At 47.1% G+C, this 25,454-nt stretch overlaps 1 protein-coding gene across 5 annotated transcripts in view; it reads left to right on the forward strand.

The window, feature by feature from the left end:
* The window catches only part of sema3b (sema domain, immunoglobulin domain (Ig), short basic domain, secreted, (semaphorin) 3B), a 143,143-nt gene that overhangs the window by 73,174 nt on the left and 44,515 nt on the right, over positions 1 to 25,454 (forward strand). For all 5 annotated transcript variants that reach the window (XM_078414215.1, XM_078414216.1, XM_078414213.1 and 2 more), the window contains one exon: positions 5,980 to 6,042. In XM_078414215.1, the coding sequence (XP_078270341.1) occupies positions 5,980 to 6,042 (63 nt within the window). The remainder of the gene's footprint in view (positions 1 to 5,979; positions 6,043 to 25,454) is intronic.

A 25,454-nucleotide genomic window follows, 5' to 3' on the forward strand; every position in this document is an offset into this window, starting at 1 on the left:
CGATCCTGCAGTCAAGTAAGCCAGTTAGCCTAACGTCTGTCAATGTGTAAATGCTGGAATCCATTATGAAAAAACAATAATAGTGGAACATCTTGTAAATCATAACCCAATCGTGGAATCAACGTGATCTTATAAAAGAGACATTGAATTTGACAAATTTTGTCAGGAAACAAGTGTGGATAAAAGGCGACTGAAAGATGTAGTGAATTTGGATTTCCAAAAGGCAGTCTGCTTGGTACCACATCAACAGTTACTGTACAAGATCAGCGCTTCTATCAGAGCCTGGATAGAGTGGATGTGGAGAGGACATTTCCAGTAGTGGGCACAGCCTCTGAATAGGTTGTCACAGAAAATTATAGAGCCATACAGCGTGGAAACAGGTTCTTCGACACCCACTGACCAACATGTCCCATCTCCAAGAGCCCCACCTGCCTGCCTTTAGCCCGTCCCTCCAAATGTATCCTATCCATGTTGCTAATAAAAATTTGTTCCTTTAGAACGGAGATGAGGTTGAACTTCTTTAGCAAGAGGGTGGTGAATCTGTGGAATTCGTTGCCAGAAATGAATGTGGAGGCCATCATTGGGTATTTTTTAAGGTGGATAGATTCTTGATTAGTGAGGATGCCACAGGGAGAAGGCAGGAGAAGGGACGAGAGGGCTTTCTCCTCTCTACTACAACAGTCCGAGGAAGGGTCCCGACCCAAAATGTTGCCTGTCCATTCCCTGCACAGATGCTGCCTGACCTGTTGAGTTACACCTGCGATTATGTTTTCCTCAAGATTCCAGCATCTGCAATTCCTTGTGTCTCCAAGTTCCTACCTACTGTACGTCAGTCTTATGAAACGGCCTCTTCATCTTGCAGCTATGTTCCCTCGTTCCAGATTCTGCCTCCAATGGAAACATCCCAACACCTACCCTGTCACGGCCCCTAAGGATCTTGTATGTTTATTTAAGATCACCCCCTGTTCTATTATACTCCAAAGAAAATAAATCTAATTTCTTCAGCTGATCATGTAAGAACAACCCTGCCATACCAGGACATCATTTGAATACTTCTCATGTTTGTGTTGAGCAGCACAATAGACAATAGGCAATAGGTGCAGGAGTAGGCCATTCGGCCCTTCGAGTCAGCACCATCATTCAATGTGATCATGGCTGATCATTCTCAATCAGAGCACGGTGGCGCAGCGGTAAAGTTGCTGCCTTTCAGCCCCAGAGACCCAGGTTCTTTCCTGACTACGGGTGCTGTCTGTACGGAGTTTGTACGTTCTCTCCTGTGATCGCATGGGTTTTCCCCGAGTGCTCTGATTTCCTCCCACACTCCAAAGACGTACAGGTTTGTAGACTAATTGGCTTGGTATAAATGTAAATTGTCCCTAGTGTATGTAGGATAGTGCTAGTGTGCGGGGATCGCTGGTCGGCGCGGACTCGGTGGGCCAAAGGGTCGATTTCCGCGCTGTATCTCTAAACTAAACTAAATAGTATGATAGGACCAAATAACGGAATAGATAGGGTAAATGTACAAATTCTTTTACCCAGAGTTGGGGAATCAAGAACCAGAGGACATAGGTTTAAAGTGAAGGGGAAGTAAGATTTAATAGGAACCTGAGGGGCATCTTTTTTACACAGGTATATGGAATGAGCTGCCAGAGGAGGTAGTTGAGGCAGGTATTATCACAACATTTATAAAACATTTGGACAAGCACTTGGACAGGATAGGTTTAGAGGGATATATGGGCCAAACGCAGGCAGGTGGGACTAGTGTAGATGCAACATGTTGGTCAGTGTGGGCAAGTTGGAGCGAAGGGCCTGTTTCCATGCTATATGACTCTATGACCATTAGATGTAGTTTACAGATTCTTGATCATTCTGAAGAAGGGTCCCAACCCGAAACATCACCGATCCATGTTCTCCAGAGATGATGCCTGACCCACTATTATTCCAGCACAGTGCTTGCGTAATAGGCCAGCTCTATTGGAGGAAAGCCAGATGATTGGAATTCCAGCAAGAATGACCTTGATGAGTTGTTTTATTACACCTTTGAAAACACTAATAACACCGTGCATTTTAATGGTACCTTGAACACAGTATATTGTCCCAAACTCTTAAATTAGGCCGCAATCTTATGAAACAAGACCATAAGAGATAGGAGCAGAATTAGGTCATTCGGCCCATCAAGCCTGCTCCACCATTCAATCATGGCTGATCTATTTTTCCCTCTCAACCCATTCTCCTGTCTTCTCCCCGTTAATGTCTGACAGTCTTACTTATCAAGAACCTATTAAGCTCTGCTTGGATTCCCAACGTCTGTGGCAATAAATTACACAGATTCACCACCCTCTGGCTAAAGAACTTGTTCCTCATCATCTTTCTAAAGGTGCGTCCTTTTATTCTGAGGCTGTGCCCTCTGGTCCTCGACTCTCCCACTAGTGGAAACATCTTCTACACAACCAGGACAGGGTTCAATACCGGGATGACGAAGAAACCATTTGATGGAGTGTGAAAGAACTGGAAGAGATTCAATTTTTAGTTATCTTTGGGGTGAGGTTGGCTAGGCAAGTATTCACTGCCCATATCACAGAGACCACTGAGAGACATAAAGAATTTTCAATTCAGGGATGTAACAATTAATAAGAGGAATACCAGGGCTTAACTTTGTTTAGATTAGGTTTTAGTGTAGTTTTAATTTAGTTTTAATTTAGTTTTAGATTAGTGTTAGTTTAGTTTTAATTAATTTTAGATTAGTTTCAGTTTAGTTTAATGTAGAGATACAGTGTGGGAACAGGCCCTTCAACCCATCGAGTCTATGCCGACCATTGATCACCCGTGCACTATTTCTGATATCCCACTTTGGCATCCTACACACTGGGTGCAATTTACAGAAGCCATGCGTTGGGGTTTACAGGTTCAGGGTTATAATCACCCATGCACTAGTTCTATCCTGCACACGAGGGGCAATTTGCAGAAGCCAATTAAACTACAAACCTGCACGTCTCTGGGATGTGGGAGGAAACCGGAGCACCCGGAGAAAGCCCACGCGGTCACAGGGAGAACGTACAAATTCCGCACAGGTAGCATCCTTGGTGAGGATGGAGCCCGGGCCTCTAGCGCTGTGAGGCAGCACCTGTACCGCTCCAGCACTGTGTTGCCCAGAAGATCTACGGGAAAATCCTTGTCACAACTGGGGTAGGTTTTCACTATGGAACCCTGCGCAAACTTGACCACCGTGTTTAACAGTCATCTTACATTTATTTTGACGTTAGTGAGATATAAACTTTCGCTGTCCAGCGGTTTGCCTCTCAACCGCAAAAATGTCAATGCTCCAACAGAGGAAAGAACATTGACATGTTATAAAGTAGTTTCCAGGAAGTCCCTTTGTAACCAATGGTTTCCTTTAAAATATCTTCACCCATTGTAATATGGGCAAATACTGTCTGGCCTGTACACAGTGCAGAGCACAAATGACCCAATAAAATTCTGTTTGTGTTGTTGGGTGAGGGGCAGATATTGACCAGGGCAACAACTATTAGAGTTGCTGACCTCTGGCAGCTTGTTCCATGCACCCACCACCCTTTGTGTGAAAAACTCACATTTCAGTTTCATATTAAATCTTTCCCCTCTCACCTGAAACCAATGTTGTCTGGTTCTCGAGATGGTGCACGCGGTATATGGTATGATATGGGGCACTAGACGGTGAAGATTCTGCTGTGTTTTTGTCAGCGTTCACTACCCATGCAATCCAAATGGCCCACCTTGCTAACTGCGATGTGACATGTTTTGGCAGAAAGTAATGAGAACAGAACAAACGCTGATTCGGCATCGTCGGAGCCAGTTTAACCTTGTGCAAGTAATTGTTCTGAGAAAGCTGGCTTGTAGGCATTTCCTCGATTCCCTCTATCTGTGCGGAGTCTACGTTACTGATGTGTTGTGAACTAATGCGTTCTCTCCAGGGTTTCTCATGCAATGTTTAATGTTTCAGCTGGAAAGAGTGCAGGGAAGATTGACCAGGCTGATTCTTGGACTGAGCAGGAGGGAACTGCAGCTGCTGGTTTAAACCGAAGATAGACACAAAAAGCTGGAGTAACTCAGCGAATCGGACAGCAGCTCTGGAGAAAAGGAATAGGTGACGTTTTGGGTCGAGACCCTTCTGTCTGAAGAAGGGTCTCGACCCAAAACGTCACCTATTCCTTTTCTCCCGAGCTGCTGTCCGATTCGCTGAGTTACTCCAGCTTTTTGTGTCTATCTTGGAATGAGCACATTGTTCTACCAAGAAAAGCAAGATAGTTTGGGAGTTTTTACGAGGATGTTGCCAAGACCTGAGGGCTTGAGATACAAGGGGAGATCGTGCAGGCCAAGTCGTTATTCCTTGAAGCACAGGAGGCTGAGGGGTGATCTTATGGAGGTGTATACGATCATGGGGAATCGATAGGGTGAATGCATGGAGTCTTTTGCCCAGAGTCTGGGAATCAAGCACCTGGGGACATAGGTTTAAAGTGCGAGGGGAAAGATTTAATAGCAACCTGAGGGGCAATTTTTTTTCACACAGAGTGTGGTGGGGTATACGGAATGAGATGCCAGAGGAGGTAGATGGGGCATCTTGGTCAGCATGGGCAGGTTGGGCCGAAGGGCCTGTGTATGTGTGGTATGACTTTCTGACTCTATGATCAGTTAGAGGTATATAAAAATATGAGAGGCATACATAGTCTACCCTATTACCCTTTTCCAGAACCTTTTTCGCAAGGTGGAAATGTCAAAGGACTGGAGGGCATAGCTTTAAGGTGAGATGGGCAAAGTTTAAAGGAGATGTGTGGGGTAAATATTTTACACAGAGGGTGCTGGTGTCTGGAACACACTGAATGGGGATGGTGGTGGAGGCAGATACGATCTTGGTGTATACGAAGCTTTTAGAAAGGCACATGGCTATGGAGGGATATACTGTAGATCACGTGCAGGCAGAGAAGCTCAGTGTAACCTGGCATCTTGTTTGGCATAGGGATTGTGGGCCGAAGGGCCTGTTACTGTGTTGTACTGTTCCATGTTCTGTGACCACTGGAATAAACAGAATTGTCACCTAAAAAAAATGTCTCCTCTGGTACCACGACATTCTCTCAGCACTTCATGGGAACATTAAGATGTAGTTTGTACGCTGCTTGGCTTGACGTTACACAGAGATCTCCATTATCAGGCTTCTGAGCGGTCCTCCCATAAGCTAGGGCACTGTCAGATTCACCTGCACACCAGTGAGGACATTGGAACTGAAGCAGCTGAGAGCTATATCCTGCACTCTGTATCTTCCCCTTTGCTCTTTGTACTGGAGTTTGAACTGTTTGTATCTATGTATGGTATATCTGATTTTGGGACAGCATGCAAAACAAGTGGCTGCACAATGGCACAGTGGTAGAGTTGCTGCCTTACAGCGCCAGAGACCCGGGTCCTATCCTGACTATGGGTGCTGTCTGTATGGCGTTTCTACGTTCTCCCCCTGACCGCGTGGGTTTTCCCCCGGTACTCCGGTTTCCTCCCACACTCCAAAAGACGTACAGGATTGTAGGTTAACTAGCGTTGGTAAAAATTGTAAATTGTCCCTAGTGTGTCGTGCATGCTAGTGTAACAGGAATGCCTGGTCGGTGTGTACCTGGGGGGGGGGGGGGGGGGGAGGGGCGAAGGGCCTGTTTCTGCACTATATCTCTGAACTAAACTTAACTAAACTAAACTAACCCAATTTCTTGAACAACTGTAACATGACCTCCCAACTTCTGTATTCATCTACATTTTTAACTGAGGAAGTGAAAATACTGTACCTATCAGCGAGCAATGGGTTAACGTTCTCTTGGCAGACCAGTCTTGCTCCCGTGAAAGTTTTTTTGTTAATTGTGCAGACTGGGCCAGTAACTGTGGATCGTGGTGGGGAGGGTTCATGACCTGACGTTCTGACAGGCTGGTGTGGCATTGAACTCTCTCTGGTTGTCTCTCTTTCAGATTTACTGGCCGGCTCCCGTGGAGTGGAGAGAGGAGTGCAACTGGGCAGGAAAAGACTTGCACGTGAGTGAGCCCACTCCTAATTGTCTCAGAAGCACCGTTTGACAGGCAGACTACGGCCGCCTAAAATCGACAGGGGTCCTGTCATCGCCCCCCCACCCCCCCTAAAATCCATTCCTCTAAACCACCGACTCAATGTTCTCCATTTACCAAATACATAATCAGAAAGATCAAGCAAGTAGAATGACACAAAACACTGGAGTAACTCAGCGGGACAGGCAGCATCTCCGGGGAGAAGGAATGGGTGACGTTTTGGGTCGAGGCCTTTCTTCAGATGTTATGTTGAGTTAAGACGCAAATGTTAAGTTTGGTTTGGAGAATCAGCATGGAACAGGCGGGATGGGGGTGGACCTAGCTTCCAAACTTCGGTTAGAGTAGAAAAATGGTTAGGTAGAAAATGGTGTGAGGGACCTCGAATTTAACAATGAAGCTGTTGGAGTCAGGAATTGCATTGACTGGATGTTGACATTGGTTACAGTTTAATTTAGTTTAGTTTAGGTTATTTATTGTCACATGTACTGAGTGAGGTACATGCTATCCAGTCAGCGAAAAGTCTATACATGATTACAATCAAGCCGTCCACTGTGTGCAGATACAGGATAAAGGGAATAAGGTTAAATGCAAGATAAAGTCCGATTAAAGATAGTTCGAAGGTGTCCAATGAGGTAGATGGGACGTCAGGACCATTCTCTAGCTGCTGATAGGATGGTTCAGTTGCCTGATAACAGCTGGGAAGAAACTGTCCCTGAATCTGAAGGTGTGCGTTTTCACACTTCAGTGCCTCTTGCCTGATGGGAGAGGGAGGGAGCGGGGTGAGACTGGTCCTCGAACCAAGCTGCATTCTTGGTCAATTTAGATTGCAGGTAAGATTCAACCGCATCTCTGTGGCCCTGGAATAACGTAGGCGAAGCTGGGAAACCTCGGCCGGTCATCTCCCCTCAGCAACGACTCAACAAGATGCTTACATTTAACAGTGAAGGGGTGTGGCAGTAATGCAGCGGTTAAATTATCAGACGTGCAATCCGGACATGTACGTTCCAATCCCACCAGGGCAGCTGCGGGATTTGCGTTCACTTAATTAAATTATCTGAAATTGTTGAAAGTGAAAACTCGTCTCGGTAATGGTTGTTAAATGGTTGTTAAAACCCATCTGGTTTACTAATATCTTTCAGGGTTAGGAGGTCTGTGGACTTTCCCCGGTCAGGTCAGGGTGGCGCAGCGTTAGAGTTGCTGCCTCACGATCCCGACTACGGGTGCTGTCTGTGCGGAGTTTGTACATTCTCCCTGTGACCACGTGGATTTTCTCCGGGTGCTCTGGTTTCAACCCACAGGTTTCGACATGAATTGGCTTCTGTAAATTGTCCCTGATATGCAGGATAGAACTAGTCTACGGGTGATCGCTGGTTGGCACGGACATTGTGGGCCGAAGGGGTTGTATCCACGCCCTAGCTCTAAACTAACCTAAACTAAACTACAAAGGCCCACGTGTGACTCCAGACCAGCAGTGTGGTTGGCGTTTAACTGATCACTAAATAGCTTTAGGTTATCTGTCCCACTTTATCCTAGAGAGCTATCTACGTTGAGTACCAGACACGCGGATACAGTAAGACATAAATTAATGACTTGTAACTCTGGGACCGACACAGCTGAACATGTTAACTTCCCCACGACAGGCTGTTCAGCTACACACCACCTGCTCGATATTATACGGGGTTGGAGGGACTGGGCAGAGAATTAACTTGCAGTCCTGCTGCATGAGCTCATCCCAATACCGATCAGACTAAGCGGTGGGGAGGAGTGTGCAAAGAAACAGCCGCTACGGACTCGAGAAGGAGTTTAGTTCAGTTTACAGGAGACAGCGCAAAAATAGGCCCTTCGGCCCACCGAGTCTGGGTCGACCTGCGATCGCCCCGTGCAATGGCACTATCCTAGGGAGAATTTATAAATTCAGACTGAAGAAGGGTCTCGGCCCAAAACATCACCCATTCCTTCTATCCAGAGATGCTGCCTGTCCCTCTGAGTTACTCCAGCATTTGTGTCTCCCTTCAGTTTAAACCAGCATCTGCAGTTCCTTCCTACAACATGTCTTCTATTGGAGTTGAGCTTGACTCGATTGTATTTATGTATAATATTATCTTATCTGTTTGGATAGCGTGCAAAAGAAAGCTTTTCACTGTAGCTCAGTACATGTGACAATAATATGCCTAAACCTGAACTCTGTTCCCCACAATTGCAGTGCCTAGTACTTTGCCCCCTTCTGTCATCGTCTGTGAGTAGATACGAGGACAGATAACAAGTCTGATGACATCGTGTCTCCTTACTCACCGTTACTGACAACCCGACAGTGAGACATGAACCACGACTTGACATTTGCCACTTTTGGGGAACTTGACCTGGGACGCTGGCTGTGTAAATGGGAAGATAAATGCAAAAGGATCAGCAGGTCAGAGTGAGCACACATCAGTGAGGCAGCTCAGACTGGGTTTGGATTCCCCAAGCTTTGCACCAGCTCCTCAAAGCCTCAATGTCTGTCCAACCTGCTGGTTCCAGCCAATGCGCAGTGACGTGTTGATGGGATAATAGCAGTGGAAAATTAACGTTAGACGAAAGGGTTCTTGGGGACATGCCTAACTTCCTAAAGGGCCTGTCCCACTTAGGCGATTTTAAAGCGACTGCCGGCGACCAGGCTGTCGCCGACAGTTCGCCGGGGTGTCGCGGGCATGATCGTGAGGAGTCTTCCAAAAATCATAGTGGATCTCGACACGTCGCTGAGAAATCATCCGGTTTGAAATTTCTCGGCGGCAGCTGGCTTGTCGCCAGGTATCGTTGCTTATTGCGGGCGCTGTCGCATGCTGTCCCCAGGTTTCCTAGGTTCTCTTAGATGTATTTAGAAGCACATAATATTAAAATAAGTAAAGTAATTTCAAGACACCTTAAAATGCTTGTGTTTAACTAATTTATTTACCGTCAGGACATTTGACAGGTAGATTGGAGGCGACAGTTTGACGGTCACGTAAGCGTGGGAATTTCGCAATGTTTATGGCCTCAGCCATTACATTTAAAGTGGGCTCCCAACCCAGATATGCAACCCAGAAACCAGATATGCATCTCCCTTACATTTTCAAAGAATGCCCACACACTTTTCACAAAAATCCACTTAACCACTTTTTAAATTATTTTTTTAAATACAGCTATTAGTAAACTGGAAGTAAATCCGGTTTATTCCTTGTTACAGTGAAGCTTGGTTTTTAAGTAACCCATACAAGGTGTTATAGTTAAAAACTCTCAAGTACTTACCGACTTGTCAGTGATTTCAGCGAAAATCAGGAGAAACATTGACAGCGTGGGAATTTTCGCGATGTTTCCGAAGACGGTGTAATCTCGACCTGACTCGGCATTGTCGTGGTCATTGTCGTCGGCTAAAAGAAAATTTTGGCGATCTGCTACGACTTTGACAGTTTCCGGCAGTCGCCAAAAAAATCGACTAAGTGGGACAGGCCCTTAAGCCCTCCTCAGGAAGTAGAGGCATTGGTGTGCCTGGGTCATTGCTTTGATGTGGCTGGACCAGGACAAATGGCTGGTGATATTTATTCCCATGAACTTGAAGCATTCCACCATTTCTACCTCAGAGCTGCCATGTTCTTTGTGAACGAGGGAGTAGATGTGAAGGTTCAGAGGTCACAACTCCTAATTGTTTCTCTGTGCGTCACCAAGCTAACATGTGGAAGTGTAGTGAAATAGGGAACAGAAGATTACTTAAGAGAAGATAGACACAGTCTATCAGACTGGATAAGTCAGACTTGAGTCTGAAGAAGGGCCTCGACCCGAAACGTCGCCCATTCCTTCTATCCAGAGATGATGCCTGACCCGCTGAGTTACTCCAGCATTTTGTGTCTATCTTCAGTGTAAACCAGCATCTGCAGTTCCTTCCTACACATTTCTTAAGAGACTTGACCTAAGAATGAATCGCTTAAAAGGCCTAACCGTTTCCACGGGTGTGAATGGAGATGCCATTTTACACATGGCTGTTTGGTTATTATGCTACCTGACCAACTGAGTTAGTCCAGCACTTTGTGCCTGTCTTGTCCATCGGTTCTGCAGAACAGCAGGATGTGCTTCTCCTGGTGACCTGCCCAATACATGTCCCTCCGTCTGAATGTGAGAGATAATCTCCTTGCCATCTCTGGGATCCCCTGAACATAATCCACCTACTGCACTTCCTACAGTGAAACAGCGCAATGTTCTGTTGTCATAACAGGTGCTACTCAAATATACGTTTTAGTTTAGTTTAGAGTTTACAGCGTGGAACAGGCCCTTCGGCCCACCGTGTCCGCACCGACCAGCGATCCCCGCACATTAACACTATCCTACACTAGGGACAATTTTTACACTTATACCAAGCCAATTAACCTACAAACCTGTACGACTTTGGAGTGTGGGAGGAAACCGAAGTTCTCGGAGAAAACCCACGCAAGTCACGGGGAGAAGGTACAAACTCCGTACAGACAAGCACCCATGGCCAGGATTGAACCTGAGTCTCTGGCGCTGTAAGGCCGCAACTCTACCGCTTTATCACTGTGCCGCCCAAACTCAAAAGAGTTTACCCAAACAAACATTAAAGTCAATGTTGAGGTAATCTCTCCAAGTGACAAATGTGATCTTATCAATTAGAGATCTCACAAAGGGACTATTGACGGAAGCTTCCCACTTTGAATTTCTTTGGTGTTTTATCCATTGATGTTGTTCCTCTCCAGTTTATTTCCCATGCTGATAACGCGATACTATCTCCAAGTCTTTTCAAGAAGACTTCCCACTGGCCTCTCTGTCACAATAGCTTATTAATAGACACAAAATGCTGGAGTAACTCAGCGGGTCAACCACATCTCTGGAGAACATGGATACATGACGTTTCGGGTCGAAACCCTTGTTCAGACTGCGGTCTGCACCCTTCAGAAACAGTCTGAAGAAGGGTTCCAACCAGAACTGTTTCACAAAGTTCATAAGTTCTAGGAGCAGAATTAGGCCATTCAGCCCATCAAGTCTATTCTGCCATTCAGTCATGACTGATCTATCTTTCAGCCCACCGAGACCAGGCTGACCATCACTAGTTCTGTGTTAACCTACTTTCACTCCCACTCCCTACATTCCTGGGGCAATTTAAGGATGGTCTAGTGGTTAGCGTTGCTGCCTCATGGCTCTTGCAACCCAGGTTCAACCCTAACCTCGGGTGCTGTTTGTGTGGAGTTTGCGTGTTCTTGCTGTGACTGCATGGGTTTCCTCTGAGTGCTTTAGTTTCCTCTCACATCCAAAAAGGTCGTGGGTTGGTAGGTTGATTTAGTTTGTAGATTGTCCCTAGTGTGGGTAGGTCAGGGAAATGGGGAGGGGATGGTGGGGGAGAGGAGTGGGTGGGGAGTGATAGGAGAGGAGAGGAAGTGAGTTGATTGGGATGCAAGGATAAAAACAGGGTTGGTGTGGACAGATGTCTGTTGATGGGCCGAGGGGCCTGTTTGCCCACTGCGTGATGCTATGACTCTGTAAAGGAAGATTGTGATAGGGTGGAAGATGGGAGAGTCTCAAAGAAAAAAAAGCAGCGATGGAGACCACTGTGGTATTGCCTTGAATTTAGACTTTAGACCTTAGAGATACAGCACGGAAACAGGCCCTCTGGCCCACCGTGTCCGCGCCGACCAGCAAACACCCCATGCACTAACCTGCACACACTAGGGACAATTTTACAATTTACCACAGCCAATTAACCTACAAACCTTTAGAATGTGGGGGGGGGGGGGGGTTAAACCGGAGCACCCGGAGATGGGAAGAACCTACAAACTCCGTACAGACAGCACCCGTAGTCAGTAACCCAGGTCTCTGGCACTGTATGGCAACGACTCTACCACTGCGCCACTGTGCCGCCATTGCCAAGGCTCCACTGTCAATTCAAACCCCTCTCCCACCCTCATGATTTTATACACCTCCATAAGGATGTAACTAGGAAAATTGACAAGGGAGAGCCGGTGGATGTGGTGTACCTTGACTTTCAGAAAGCCTTCGACAAGGTTCCACATAGAAGATTAGTGGGCAAAATTAGAGCACATGGTATTAGAGGTAGGGTACTGACATGGATAGAAAATTGGTTGACAGACAGAAAGCAAAGAGTGGGGATAAATGGGTCCCTTTCAGAATGGCAGGCAGTGACCAGTGGGGTACCGCAAGGCTCGGTGCTGGGACTGCAGCTATTTACAATATATATTAATGACTTGGATGAAGGGATTAAAAGTACCATTAGCAAATTTGCAGATGATACAAAGCTGGGTGGTAGTGTGAACTGTGTGGAACATGCTATGAGGTTGCAGGGTGACTTGGACAGGTTGTGTGAGTGGACGGATGCATGGCAGATGCAGTTTAATGTGGATAAGTGTGAGGTTATCCACTTTGGTGGTAAGAATAGGAAGGCAGAGTATTATCTGAATGGTGTCAAGTTAGGAACAGGGGACGTACAACGAGATCTGGGTGCCCTAGTGCATCAGTCACTGACAGGGAGCATGCAGGTACAGCAGGCAGTGAAGAAAGCCAATGGAATGTTGGCCTTCATAACAAGGGGAGTTGAGTATAGGAGCAAAGAGGTCCTTCTGCAGTTGTACAGGGCCTTAGTGAGACCGCACCTGGAGTACTGTGTGCAGTTTTGGTCTCCAAATTTGAGGAAGGATATTCTTGCTATTGAGGGTGTGCAGCGTAGGTTTACTAAGTTAATTCCCGGAATGGCGGGACTGTCATATGTTGAAAGACTGGAGCGACTAGGCTTGTATACACTGGAATTTAGAAGGATGAGAGGGGATCTTATCGAAATGTATAAGATTATTAAGGGGTTGGACACGTTTGAGGCAGGAAATATGTTCCCAATGTTGGGGGAGTCCAGAACAAGGGTCCACAGTTTAAGAATAAGGGGTAGGCCATTTAGAACTGAGATGAGGAAAAACTTTTTCAGTCAGAGAGTTGTGAATCTGTGGAATTCTCTGCCTCAGAAGGCAGTGGAGGCCAATTCTCTGAATGCATTCAAGAGAGAGCTAGATAGAGCTCTTAAGGATAGCGGAGTCAGGGGGTATGGGGAGAAGGCAGGAACGGGGTACCGATTGAGAATGATCAGCCATGATCACATTGAATGGCGGTGCTGGCTCGAAGGGCCGAATGGCCTCCTCCTGCACCTATTCTCTATTGTCTATTGTCTATCACCCCTCATACTCCTCTGCCCTTTTAAATGTTGTTCTTGCACCAAAAAACTTTTAAGTGAGATAAGGTATAAGCGATAACTAAAATTAGGTCATGATTTTGGAGAAAGGTGGAATGAGATAAGTTGAGTTTTATTCTGCTGTGCGAGCAACATTAACCAATTTTGTTTTGCAAATCGTAGTAAGTGCGATGGTCCCTCTCTTAATTTTATACACTTCTGTAAGATCCCCCCTTCAACCTCCGACATTCCAGAGAAAAAATCAATTTCATGTTATCTGGCAAGAACTACTTTAAACGAGACTTGGAGCTAAAACAGCAGCACCCTCACAAATAGGCGGATCGATGGTCAGAAGAAGGATCTCGACCTGAAGATTGAAAACAAAAAGTGCTGGAGTAACTGAGCAGGTCGGGCAGCATCTCTGGAGAACGTGGATAAACGTAGAAACATAGAAAATAGATGCAGGGCTAGGCCATTCGGCCCTTCGAGCCAGCACCACCTTTCAATATGATCATGGCTGATCATCCAAAATCAGTACCCCGATCCTGCTTTTTCCCCATATCCCTTGATTCCGTTAGCCCCAAGAGCTAGATCTCACTCACAGGTGCACAGCATTTGGCAGCCTGAAACGCCACCTATCCATGTCCTACAGAGATACTGCTTGACCTGCTCCGTTACCCCAGCACGTACTTGTTTGTAAACCAGCATCTGCAGTTTACTTTACTTTAGAATTAGACTTGCAGTGCAGATTTTAAATCTGTTTTTTATAGACACTCGGAGTCAGCTCTGCTTACGCAGATTCAACAGTCTAAGGCCAAGAGCTGAGTTCCTAGCATTCCAAAATAAAGGCGGTCCAACATAAAGGAGCCTTTGTGTCTGTTGCACATTAATCCGTGTGGAAGAAATCAAGCCTCCTCCTGCTCTTTTTGTGAGACATTCAATTGTTCCCGATCTGTGATGTGAAGAGTCAGCTCCCTCAGACCTTCCTTCCACCAGGCGGACTCGTGGGTTTTACCTCCGCCACCCCTCTCCGCCACCCTCCCCTCCCCACCACTCCCCTCCACCCCTCCCCTCCCTATCACCACTCTCTGCCACCCTCCCCCCTCCCTATCACCCCTCTTCCCCACCACCCCTCCCCTCCCCACCACCCCTCCTCCCCTCCCCTCCCTATCACCCCTCTTCCCCACCACCCCTCCCCTCCCCACCACCCTTCCCCTCCCCACCACCCCTCCCCTCCCTATCACCACTCTCCGCCACCCTCCCCTCCCCTCTCCTCCCCACCACCCCTCCTCCCCTCCCCTTCCCTCCCCACCACCCCTCCTCCCCACCACCACTCTCCGCCAGCCCTCCCCATCACCACTCTCCACCACCCTCCCCTCCCCACCACCCCTCCTCCCCACCACCCCTCCTCCCCACCACCCCTCCCCTCCCCACCACCCCTCCCCTCCCCACCACCCCTCCTCTCCCCATCAACACTCCCCACCACCCCTCCCCTCCCCATCACCACTCCCCACCACCCCTCCTCTCCCCATCACCACTCCCCACCACCCCTCCCCACCACCCTTCCCCTCCCCACCACCCCTCCCCTCCCTATCACCACTCTCCGCCACCCTCCCCTCCCCTCCCCTCCCCACCACCCCTCCTCCCCTCCCCTTCCCTCCCCACCACCCCTCCTCCCCACCACCACTCTCCGCCAGCCCTCCCCATCACCACTCTCCACCACCCTCCCCTCCCCACCACCCCTCCTCCCCACCGCCCCTCCTCCCCACCACCCCTCCCCTCCCCACCACCCTCCCCTCCCCACCACCCCTCCTCCCCACCACCCCTCCTCCCCACCACCCCTCCCCTCCCCACCACCCCTCCCCTCCCCACCACCCCTCCTCTCCCCATCAACACTCCCCACCACCCCTCCCCTCCCCATCACCACTCCCCACCACCCCTCCTCTCCCCATCACCACTCCCCACCACCCCTCCCCACCACCCCTCCCCTCCCTGCCACTCTTCCCCACCACCGCTCCCCTCCCCACTATCCCTCCCCACCACCCTCCCGCGTAGCACTGCCGGCAACTGCTTTTTTCCTCTTGTCTAGTGTTGAGTTTCTCCATGAATCATTATGTTAATACCAAGTCACTGAGACAGGGGTACGTTTGCATTGTGTTCAAATGTGCAGCAGAATCAGGGTTATAAAGACGACACGAGATGAGAGGGGCAACCTGATCTAGAGTCGCATCCCCTTTGATCTCTCGTTTTCACACCCTACCCTTCCATATCTCTGTGTCTCCCTCTCCCCTGACTCTGGCTGAAGAAGGTCTCCCATTCCTTGTATCCAGAGATGCTGCCTGTCCCGCTGAGTTACTCCAGCACTTTGTGTCTATCTTTGGGGCAACTTATAAAAGGTGTATAAGATTATGAGGGGAATAGATAGGTAGACGCACAGAGTCTCTTACCCAGAACAGGGGAATCAAGTACATCGAGGACATAGGATTAAGGTGAGAGGGGAAAGAATTAAAAGGAACTTGAGATGCTACTTAGAGTGGGATTATGTTGGAGCTGGTAGGATGTGTGCAGTGATTTTGGCAAATAGAGAGAGTCTTACAGTGGGAAATAGGCCCTTCGGCCCAACCTGTCCATGTCAACCAACATGCCACATCTACCCTGGTCCCACTGCCTGCATTTGGCCCATAGCCCTCTAAATCTATCCCATCCACGTTCCTGTCTAAATATTTCTTAAACATTGCAATAGTACCTGCCTCAACTACCTCCTTCGGCAGCTTATTGTGATTCTGTTCAGTAAGGTACTGTGCTTTTTTGTGGAACCTTTCTACCTGCAAATTGTCCGCCATTTCCCGCATTACAAAGCTGTTCACGCTTCAATTTTAAAGCTGAGATAGATAGATTGTTGATTAGTACAGGTGTCAGGGGGTTATGGGGAGAAGGCAGGAGAATGGGGTTAGGAGGGAGAGATAGATCAGCCATGCTTGAACGGAAGAGTAGACTCGATGGGCCGAATGGCCTAATTCTGCCCCTATTACTTATGACCTAATGACCTTAATTGATCACAGTACGCTTTGGGAGGTGGCAGAGTCCTGCACAGCACTGGAGAAATGCAAGTCTGTCTTCACCCTTCTCTGAACGAGACCAAGCGGAATGTCACGTACAGACAAAGGAATCAGTAAGAAGCATTCACGCAGAGAGAAGGGATTGACGGACATGGTAAGCGGCCGGGGATGGATCTGTGATCCAACGTTTCAAACGTAACCTTGCCCCAGGCTACATCTACGTTCTCTCCTCACACTTAGCATCAAAGTGCGATTTGGGAGAGCGGGTACATTCGTGGGCTGAAACCCAGCACTTAGGGCAAGATTGTAAGTACCAGGAATTCATCTTCACTGTTATGGCATTTCACCTGCCGCCTTTGAAGACGTGAGCTTTCTTGTCTTCAGAGAGCAAAGGCCAAGATATCCAGCAGTTCAGTATTGATTTCAGGCTTTTAACACAAACACACCGTTGAAAATAATCCATTGTAAACAAAGCATATCATGTTCTTCCATGGCACAGGGGTTGGATGTCAACTGTGTGTCTCGCCAACTTCTGCAGCAGCAACAACCTCTTTGCTCAGGCTTTTTCATTCTTCTACACCATTAAATATTTCCTTTTATTGAATTGCGCTATTCAGCAGATTCAGGGCAGTGTTGTGGAAAAGATTGAAAAGTTTTAGAATTCATTTGATGTCCTCTATTTACGAAATCCTAGCCTCTAATGGCTAATTGTGGAGAGTGTATGTAGGTCTTTTGTTCTTGTCTCACTGTTACAATATGTTTTATCTCACGCAAATCTCTTGGATCAAATGATTTTCATCAGATTTACTTACAGTGAGAGAGGATGGTTGTGGCTTTGTGATCAGATGACTGATATCATAATGCTGTGTTATTATGGTTAAGTGCTGTTTGATTGTTGTGTTACATAATGCCACCAAGGAACTGAGGGCGGCACGGTGGCGCAGCTGGTAGAGCCGCTTCCTCACAGTGCCAGAGACCCAAGGTTCGATCCTGACCTCGGGAGCCGTCTGTGTGGAGTTTGGTTGATAGAATACATTTGAGGGGCTGAATAGCCTATTCCTACACCGATTCCTTATGTAGTCATGAAATTATTTCATTGCGCTCAGAGCCAAATCAGAAAGACATGCGGCTTTATTGGTGAATTAGTCTCTGTAAATTTCCCCTAGTGTGTTGGGGGTGGATGTGGAAGTGGGATAACGTAGAACTAGTGCGAACGGGTGATCGATGGTGTGGTTGGTGGGTTGAAGGACGTATTTCGATGCTATATATCTAAACTAAACTAAACTGATCCCTAAAATGCTGATAACTATATTCTGTATCTTGATGGGCCGAAGGGCCTGTTTCCATGCTGTATCATTCAATCAATCAATCATATTACACATGATGCACCACTTTCTTTAGACGTTAAAGGTAGAAACAGACCCTTCGGCCCACCGAGTCTGCTCCGACCAGCATCACCCTGTAAACTAACACTATCCTACAGACCAGAGGTAATTTACAATTTACAGAAGCCAATTAACCTAAAAACCTGCATGTCTTTGGAGTGTGGGAGGAAACCGGAGCACCCGGAGAAAACCCACGTGGTCACAGGGAGAACGTGCAAACTCCGCACAGACAGCACCCCCAGTCAGGATCGAACCCGGGTCTCTGGCGTTGTAAGGCAGCAACTCTACCACTGTGCCACCTTTCTGTTTTTACTCCTGAAAATGGCTGTGCTTTTCTGGGTCTATTGTTCCAGGGACTTCAGTACAAGGACAAGGACAGAGACAAGGAGCCTAGGACAAGGTCCTATTTAACTTTAGCCCCCACATGGTGTGGATTTGAGCTGCGTGGCCTGCTGTAGATGCTCTCAGCTGTGGGTTAGTGGGTTGCACTCTTATTACTGACTCAGTGCTTTGGGGCTCAAATCTCATTCCAGGCTTTCGAACGTGAAAATTGAGATTTCCTTCCCTGAACTAGATGGGCTTTTACAGCAACTCAATAGTCTCACATTCACTGTTGCAGATGCTAGTTGTTTTAATTCCAGATTACTTTGATGAACAAAGAGTTGTATAAAATCATGAGAGGAATAGAATGGGTAGACGCACAGAAGTAGTGAAATTGAGGAGCAGAGGACATAGCTTTAAGGTGAAGGGGAAAGATTTAAAAGGAACCTGAGGGGTAAATCTTTTACACAAAGTGTGGTGGGTGTATGGGAGGAGGTAGTTGAGGCAGGTACTATTGCAATGTTTAAGAAACAATTAGACAGGTACATGGATAGGACAGGTTTAGAGGGATATATGGGCCAAACGCAGGCCGGTGGGGCTGGTGTAGCTGGGACACGTTGGTCGATGTGGGCAAGTTGGCCGAAGAGCCTGTTTCCATGACTATAACAAATTGTAAACCCTGCCGTTGCAGTGAAGAGATGTGAACTCAAGTCTCCAGTAGTTTAGGTTGCTGGATTACAAATCCTCTAACGTGACCACTAAACTACCGTACAGCATGTCGAAGCAAAGAACTGCAGATGCCAGTTAATACGATAAAGCACACAAAGTGCTTGAGTAACTCAGCAGGTCGGGCATAATTTCTGGGGAACATGGATAGGTTCCCCTGTGATGCATGCTCCATGCTCGTGTTCTACCCATGTTCTCCAGAGATGCTGTCTGACCTGCTGAGTTACTCCAGCACTTTGTTTCTTTCTGCGTGACCAGACCTTGTTGGTTCTGTTAAAGGTTTAAAGGTTGACTCCTTCACTCCTTCATACTGTATCACAGACTGACTGCAGAACTGCATTAAACATCTATTAATTATTGAAAATCAGCGGGCTCCAAATTATTTTTGGAGCTGTGACACAGCTGGTAGAGCTGCTGCCTCACAACGCCTGCGATCCTTTTTCAGTCCTGACCTCGGGTGTTGTCTGTGTGGAGTTTGCACGTTCTCCCCGTGATCTCGTGGGTCTCCTCCAGGTGCTCCAGGTTTCCTCCCACATCCCAAAGATGTGCAGATTTATGGGTGAAATGGCCCTCTGTGAAATGCCCCAGTGTGAAGGGAGTGACAGAGAAAATGGGATAACATAGAACTGGTGAGCGGGTGATTGATGGTCGGCGTGGACTCGGTGGGCCAAAGGACCTGTTTCCATGCTGTATCTCTAAACTAAACTGAAATACTTCCAATATTCTGAGAAACAAGGAGAGGTAACTGTGGGCCGGCACAGTGGCGCAGCGGTAGAGTTGCTGCCTCACAGAGCCAGAGACCCAGGTTCTATCGTGACTATGGGTGCTGTCCGTATGGAGTTTGTACGTTCTCTCGGTGATCGTGTGGGTATTATCCGGGTGCTCCAGTTTCCTCCTACACTCCAAAGACGTGCTGGTTAGTTGGTTGATTGACTTTGGTTTAATTGTAAATTGTCCCTAGTGTGTAGGAAAGTGCTAGTGTACGGGGTGATCGCTGGTCAGCACGGACTTGGTGGGCCGAAGGACCTGTTTCCGCGATGTATCTCTAAAGTCTAAAGGTTAATTGTTACGTTTTAATGCCACTGTTTTGAAGTCCAGGCTAACAGATGTTGGCCGGACAGAGACTCTTTCAGATGGACTGAGAGATGGGTTTGTTCGATTGTCTTTGACAGGTCAGGCTGGGTTAATTGCAGAGTGCATTCTGCTAACAGCTTATGGATACATTATGCTGTCAATTAGCCCACATAGCCATTATTTTCCCAGTTTAATTACAGCATAGAGTTCTGTACTTATCTAAATTGACCTTTCTTTGTACTCAGTTAAAGACAGAAAAGCCCAAAGTAGAAACATATGCATTAGACCATTGGCTGGTGGCCTTAATATTGAAGGAACGTGCCTTCCAAAGCACTATTCTCACCCTTGGGACATCCAAATGCTTTCCATAGACAGCTTTTTCCCTCCCAACCCCACCCCACCACTCCATCAGTCTAAAATTCACGTTGTAGGAGCAGAATAAGGCCTTTCAGCCCATCAAATCTACTCCGCCATTCAATCATGGCTGATCTATCTTTCCCTCAACCCCCTTCTCCTGCCTTCTCCCCATAACCCCTGACACCCGTACTAATCAAGAAACTATCAATCTCCGCCATAAAGATATCCATTGGTCTGGTCTCCACAGCCTTCTGTGGCAATGAATTCCACAGATTCACCACCCTCTGACAAAAGAAATCCCTCCCCATCTTTCTAAAGGTACGTCCTTTTATTCTGAGGCTGTGCCCTCTGGTTCTAGATTCTCCCACTAGTGGAAGCATCCTCCCCACATCCACTCTATTCACTTTCACTAAATAAGGGTCCTGATCCAAAATATTGTCTGTCCATTCCTTCCTGACCCACTGAGTTCCTCCAGCACTTTGTAGTTTTCTGATTGGCTGCTCCACCATAATACCATGGATTTTTGCTCTCTGTGGGTGTGACTGAAATGCACAGCTTTCTAACCTGGATTTGTCACCTTGCATGGTGAACAAATAGTATTTGGAAATGGGTTTCCTCCGGGTGCTCCGGTTTCCTTCCACATCCCGAAGACTTGTGGATTCATTATAAAGTCTCCATAAAACAACTAGGAAACAAATCACCTTAAGGAGAGCGCAGTGGTGCAGCTGGTAGAGCTACTGCCACACGGTGCCAGAGACCCGTGTTCGATCCTGACCTCGGCTGCTGTCTGAGGGGTTTGCACGTTCTCCCGGCGACCTCGTGGGTTTCCTCCGGGTGCTCCGGTCTCCTCCCACATCCAGAACCAGGGGCCACAGTTTAAGAATAAGGGGTAGGCCATTTAGAACGGAGATGAGGAAGAACTTTTTCAGTCAGAGAGTTGTGAATCTGTGGAATTCTCTGCCTCGGAAGGCAGTGGAGGCCAATTCTCTGAATGCATTCAAGAGAGAGCTAGATAGAGCTCTTAGGGATAGCAGAGTCAGGGGGTATGGGGAGAAGGCAGGAACGGGGTATTGATTGAGAATGATCAGCCATGATCACATTGAATGGCAGTGCTGGCTCGAAGGGCCAAATGGCCTACTCCTGCACCTATTGTCTATTGTCACATCCCAAAGATGTGCGGGTCTGCAGGTTAATTTCCCTCTGTAAGTTTTCCCTATTGTGTAGGGAGTGGATGCGAAAGTGGGATAATATAGATCTAATGTGAATAGGTGATTGATGGTCAGCGTGGTGGTGATGGGCCGAAGGGCCTGTTTCCATGCTGCATCTGTCAATCAGACAATTAAATCCACTATCCTTAACTAGTCTGACTCCAAAGCTGCCAAAGTGGTTGCATCTTGACTGCCTTCTCTATTCAGGAACATGGAGTCACAGAGTTATACAGCGAGGAAACGGGCCCTTCAACCCGACTTGCCCACGCCGACTAACATTCCCCATCTACACTGGTCCCACCCGCCTGCGTTTGGCCCATCTCCCTCTAAACCTGTCCTATCCATGTGCCTGTCCAAATGTTTCTTAAATGTTGCGATAGTATCTGCCTCAACTACCTCCTCTGGCAGCTCATTCCATACACCCACCACGCTTCGTGTAAAAAAAAAGTTCCCCCTTTTTAAATTTTAAAAAGGTTTAAAATTTCCCCCCCCCTCACCGTAAAACTATGTCCTCTGCTTCTCGATCCCCCTACTCTGGGCACAAGACTGTGCATTTACCCCATATGTTCATCTCATGATTTTGTACGCCTCTATAAGATCACCCCTCATCCTTACAAGCTCCAAGGAACAAAGCTGGCAATAAATATTTGCAAAAGAACCTGCTCAGCATGCAATGGGCACAACATGCCTTGGTTTGTAGCAGGCAGTTCAGGCAACGATAAAATAAAACTTTGGACTATTAAGTGATCGAGATACGGAAATGTGAACTACCCACCGAGTTGAAGCGAAATCTGATGAGTTATATAAAACATTTTTTACGGGCATTTTAATCTCTGGCTCTGCCGTGCTGAGTGGAGTGGTGTTTAATTTATTAACATTGCCGAACAGTACACACTATTTAATGGTTACATTTGCCTGGGGAGTTCTAACTCTTTATCTTTATATAAACGCGAGATTGGTTTAAAGGGACCGTTGAGCGTTTTACCGGGGATGTGTGTGTGTGTGTGTGGGGGGGGGGTCCTCACAGTCAGATGGTGTCAGCACTGGCTTGGATGTCAATGTTTGATGTTTGTGAATATGGCCAAGCATTAGCCATTGGAGTTTGCCAGTGTATTAAGGTTGAGCAGGACTGTGATATACTCCCCCCTCCCGCCCCCTCCCCTTTAGCTGACTATTGAGGTACTGCCAAAAGCTTTTTTGCTGCGTCCTACCCAGTCAGCGGGAAAGACTGTACATGATTACAATCAAGCCGTGTACAGATACAGGATAAAGGGAATAATGTTTAGAGCAAGATAAATCCAGTAAAGTCTGATTAAAGATAGTTCGAGGGTCAGTCAGCGTGGGCAAGTTGGGCTGATGCGATCCCCGCTGTGTGACTATGACTCTAATTTTATTGTTAATTGTGAAGGGAATTCAAAAGCAGGAAAGTTCTGCTGAAGCTGTGTCGGGCATTGGAGTGTTCATATCTGGAGTAAATGCACAGTGCCGGTCTCCTCATTTAAAGGAAAGATGTTGAAGTGTTTGAAGGCAGTTCAAAGAATTACCCGCCCCATTCCTGGAATGAGCAAGTTGTTTTATGAGACATGGTTGGACTGGTTAGACTTATACCCACTGGCGTTTGGAGAGATTTGGTGGAAACATATAAGATCGAGAGGAGTCTTGACAGAGTGAATGAGAATACCTCGAACTGTTACTATTTCAAATAAGCAACCGTGCATTAAAAATAAAAATAAGGTGATTTTCCAATGCTTTATGAATCTTTGGAACTCTGGCGGTGAAAACAGAGTTAATATTTTTAAGGCAGAAGTAGAGAGACACAATGGGTGAACGGTCAGCATGGGCAGATGGAAATGTGGAGCTGAGACTACACAGATCAGATACGATTAGATATGGTAGAGAGTCAGAACCTTTGTTCCAGCGAGGAAGTATCAGACTTGAGAACTTTAAGTTTTAAAGTGAGTGGACCAAAGTTTAAAAGAGATGTACATGGCTTTTCACTGTACTTGACTATAATAACTCTACGCATAAAATCAGAGCTTCTGAAGGTTTTCTGTCCCATGCAGAGATATTTATAATCAGAGTCATATGGCACGGAAACAGGCCCTTCGGCCCAACTTGTTCATGCCAACCAAGGTGCCCCATTTGCCCGCGTTGGCCCATATCCCTCTTAACCTTTCCTAACCTCTACTCTCCAAGACTCTTTTAAATGCTGTTATTGTACCTACCTTAACTACTTCCTCTGGCAGCTCGTTCCATACACCCACCACCCTCTGAGTGAGAAAGTTGCCCCTCAGGTTCCTATAAAATCTATGCCCTCTCGCCTTAAACCTATGTCTCTGATGCTTGATTCCCCTATCCTGGGAAGAGGAGTCTGTGCATTCAACCTATCTATTCCCCCCATCATTTTGAACACCTCTATAAAATCACCCCTCAGCCTCCTGTGTCAATCATTCTCCACCTTGACTATGAACAGGAATATGAACTATTTGTTTTTATAATTGTTAGCCTTGACCTTCAAATATACCCTGCCCCTCCGTTTGAAAATCTAGACTTTAAAGAATGATCTTAAAAAATAAAATCCGTGACCTGGCCCCTCATCCTAAGGTCAGAGGAAGACTATTAGTAATACAAGCCGTAGACTGAGGCAAATTAATGTCACGATCAGGTATTGTACATGGGGATTGTGTTACTCCCGACAGCTTGCAACGTGCAAACATGTTTGCCGTCATTAAATACTCTGCCATAAAATTCGATCCTTCTGAGGAGACAAGAGTGGAGCAGGAAATATTTGGAGTCCGTAGTAGTTAGAACTTTGGACTTTTGAGATACAGCGGGGAAACAGCCCACCGGGTCCGCGCCGACCAACAATGTCCCCACATACAACAGCACAATCCCACGCACCAGGGACAATTTACAATTTTACCCAAACCAATTAACCTATGGAGTGAGGGAGGGAGCCCATGCGGTCACGGGGAGAACGTACAAACTCCACAAAGCAACACCCAGAGTCAGGATCGAACCCAGGCCACTGGTGCTGTGAGGCAGCAACTCTGCCACTGTGCCACTCAACATGGTAGTTGGAGTATTGCATGCAGTCCTAGTTGACCCATTACAGGAAGGGTGTGGATGCTTTGGAAAGGGGTGCAGAGGAGGTTTACCAGAGTAATAATAATAAGGAAGGGCTAGGTTAGAAGGGGTACGTTGGTGGGTGTGGCTGAGTTGGGCTGAAGGGCCTGTTTCCGTGGTGTCTGACTCTATGGCTCTAACTGCTTCTCGACCTACGGGCGACACGGTGGCGCAGCGGTAGAGTTGCTGCCTCACAGAGCCAGAGACCTGGGCTCGATCCTGACTACGGGTGCTGTCTGCACGGAGTTTGCACGCTCTCCCCGTGACCGTGTGGGTTTTCTCCGGGTGCTCCGGTTTCCTCCCACACTCCAAGGACATACCGGTTTGTAGGTTAATATAGCTTTGGGGAAAAAATTGTGAATTTGTGTGTATCTCTAAACGTAAATGAAACCACATTTACTGGTGCTGAACCCGCACATACCAACCATTCACCTGATGCCACGTTGCCTTCAGGAGTGTTTGCACAGTTGCAGGTACCTAATAGATGGGGAATAGGGGCATGGTCCAGCACTGAGCAACGTAAGCCAATCTCTGGTGCAGTCAAACATTGCCTCTTGCTGGTTAAACATGCCCAGAGTAGCTCTTGTCTCTACACAAATCCACAAGAGCAGTCGGCCCTTGTAACGCGTCCAGAAATGTGACAACCATCCTGCTCTCCACAAGATCAGTGTCACGGTCCAGCTGCAAGAATCAAAGATTTCCACCCGGGAGGGAACACTGCGCTTCATGCATGCTCGGTTTCACACACATGAGATTATAAAAGATACATCTGTTGAGAAAGGTTGCTGCTGCTGCTGCTACTTGCATTGAATTGAATTGAATCGAATTGAATTGAATTGAATTGAATACATTTTATTAGCCAAGTATGTATACATACAAGGAATTTGCCTGCCTGCTTAAGGCCAAAAGCTTCAAGAGTTATTCCGCTTGGGTA

This window comes from Rhinoraja longicauda, chromosome 17 (genome assembly GCF_053455715.1).
Source record: "Rhinoraja longicauda isolate Sanriku21f chromosome 17, sRhiLon1.1, whole genome shotgun sequence".
Taxonomy (NCBI): domain Eukaryota; kingdom Metazoa; phylum Chordata; class Chondrichthyes; order Rajiformes; family Arhynchobatidae; genus Rhinoraja; species Rhinoraja longicauda.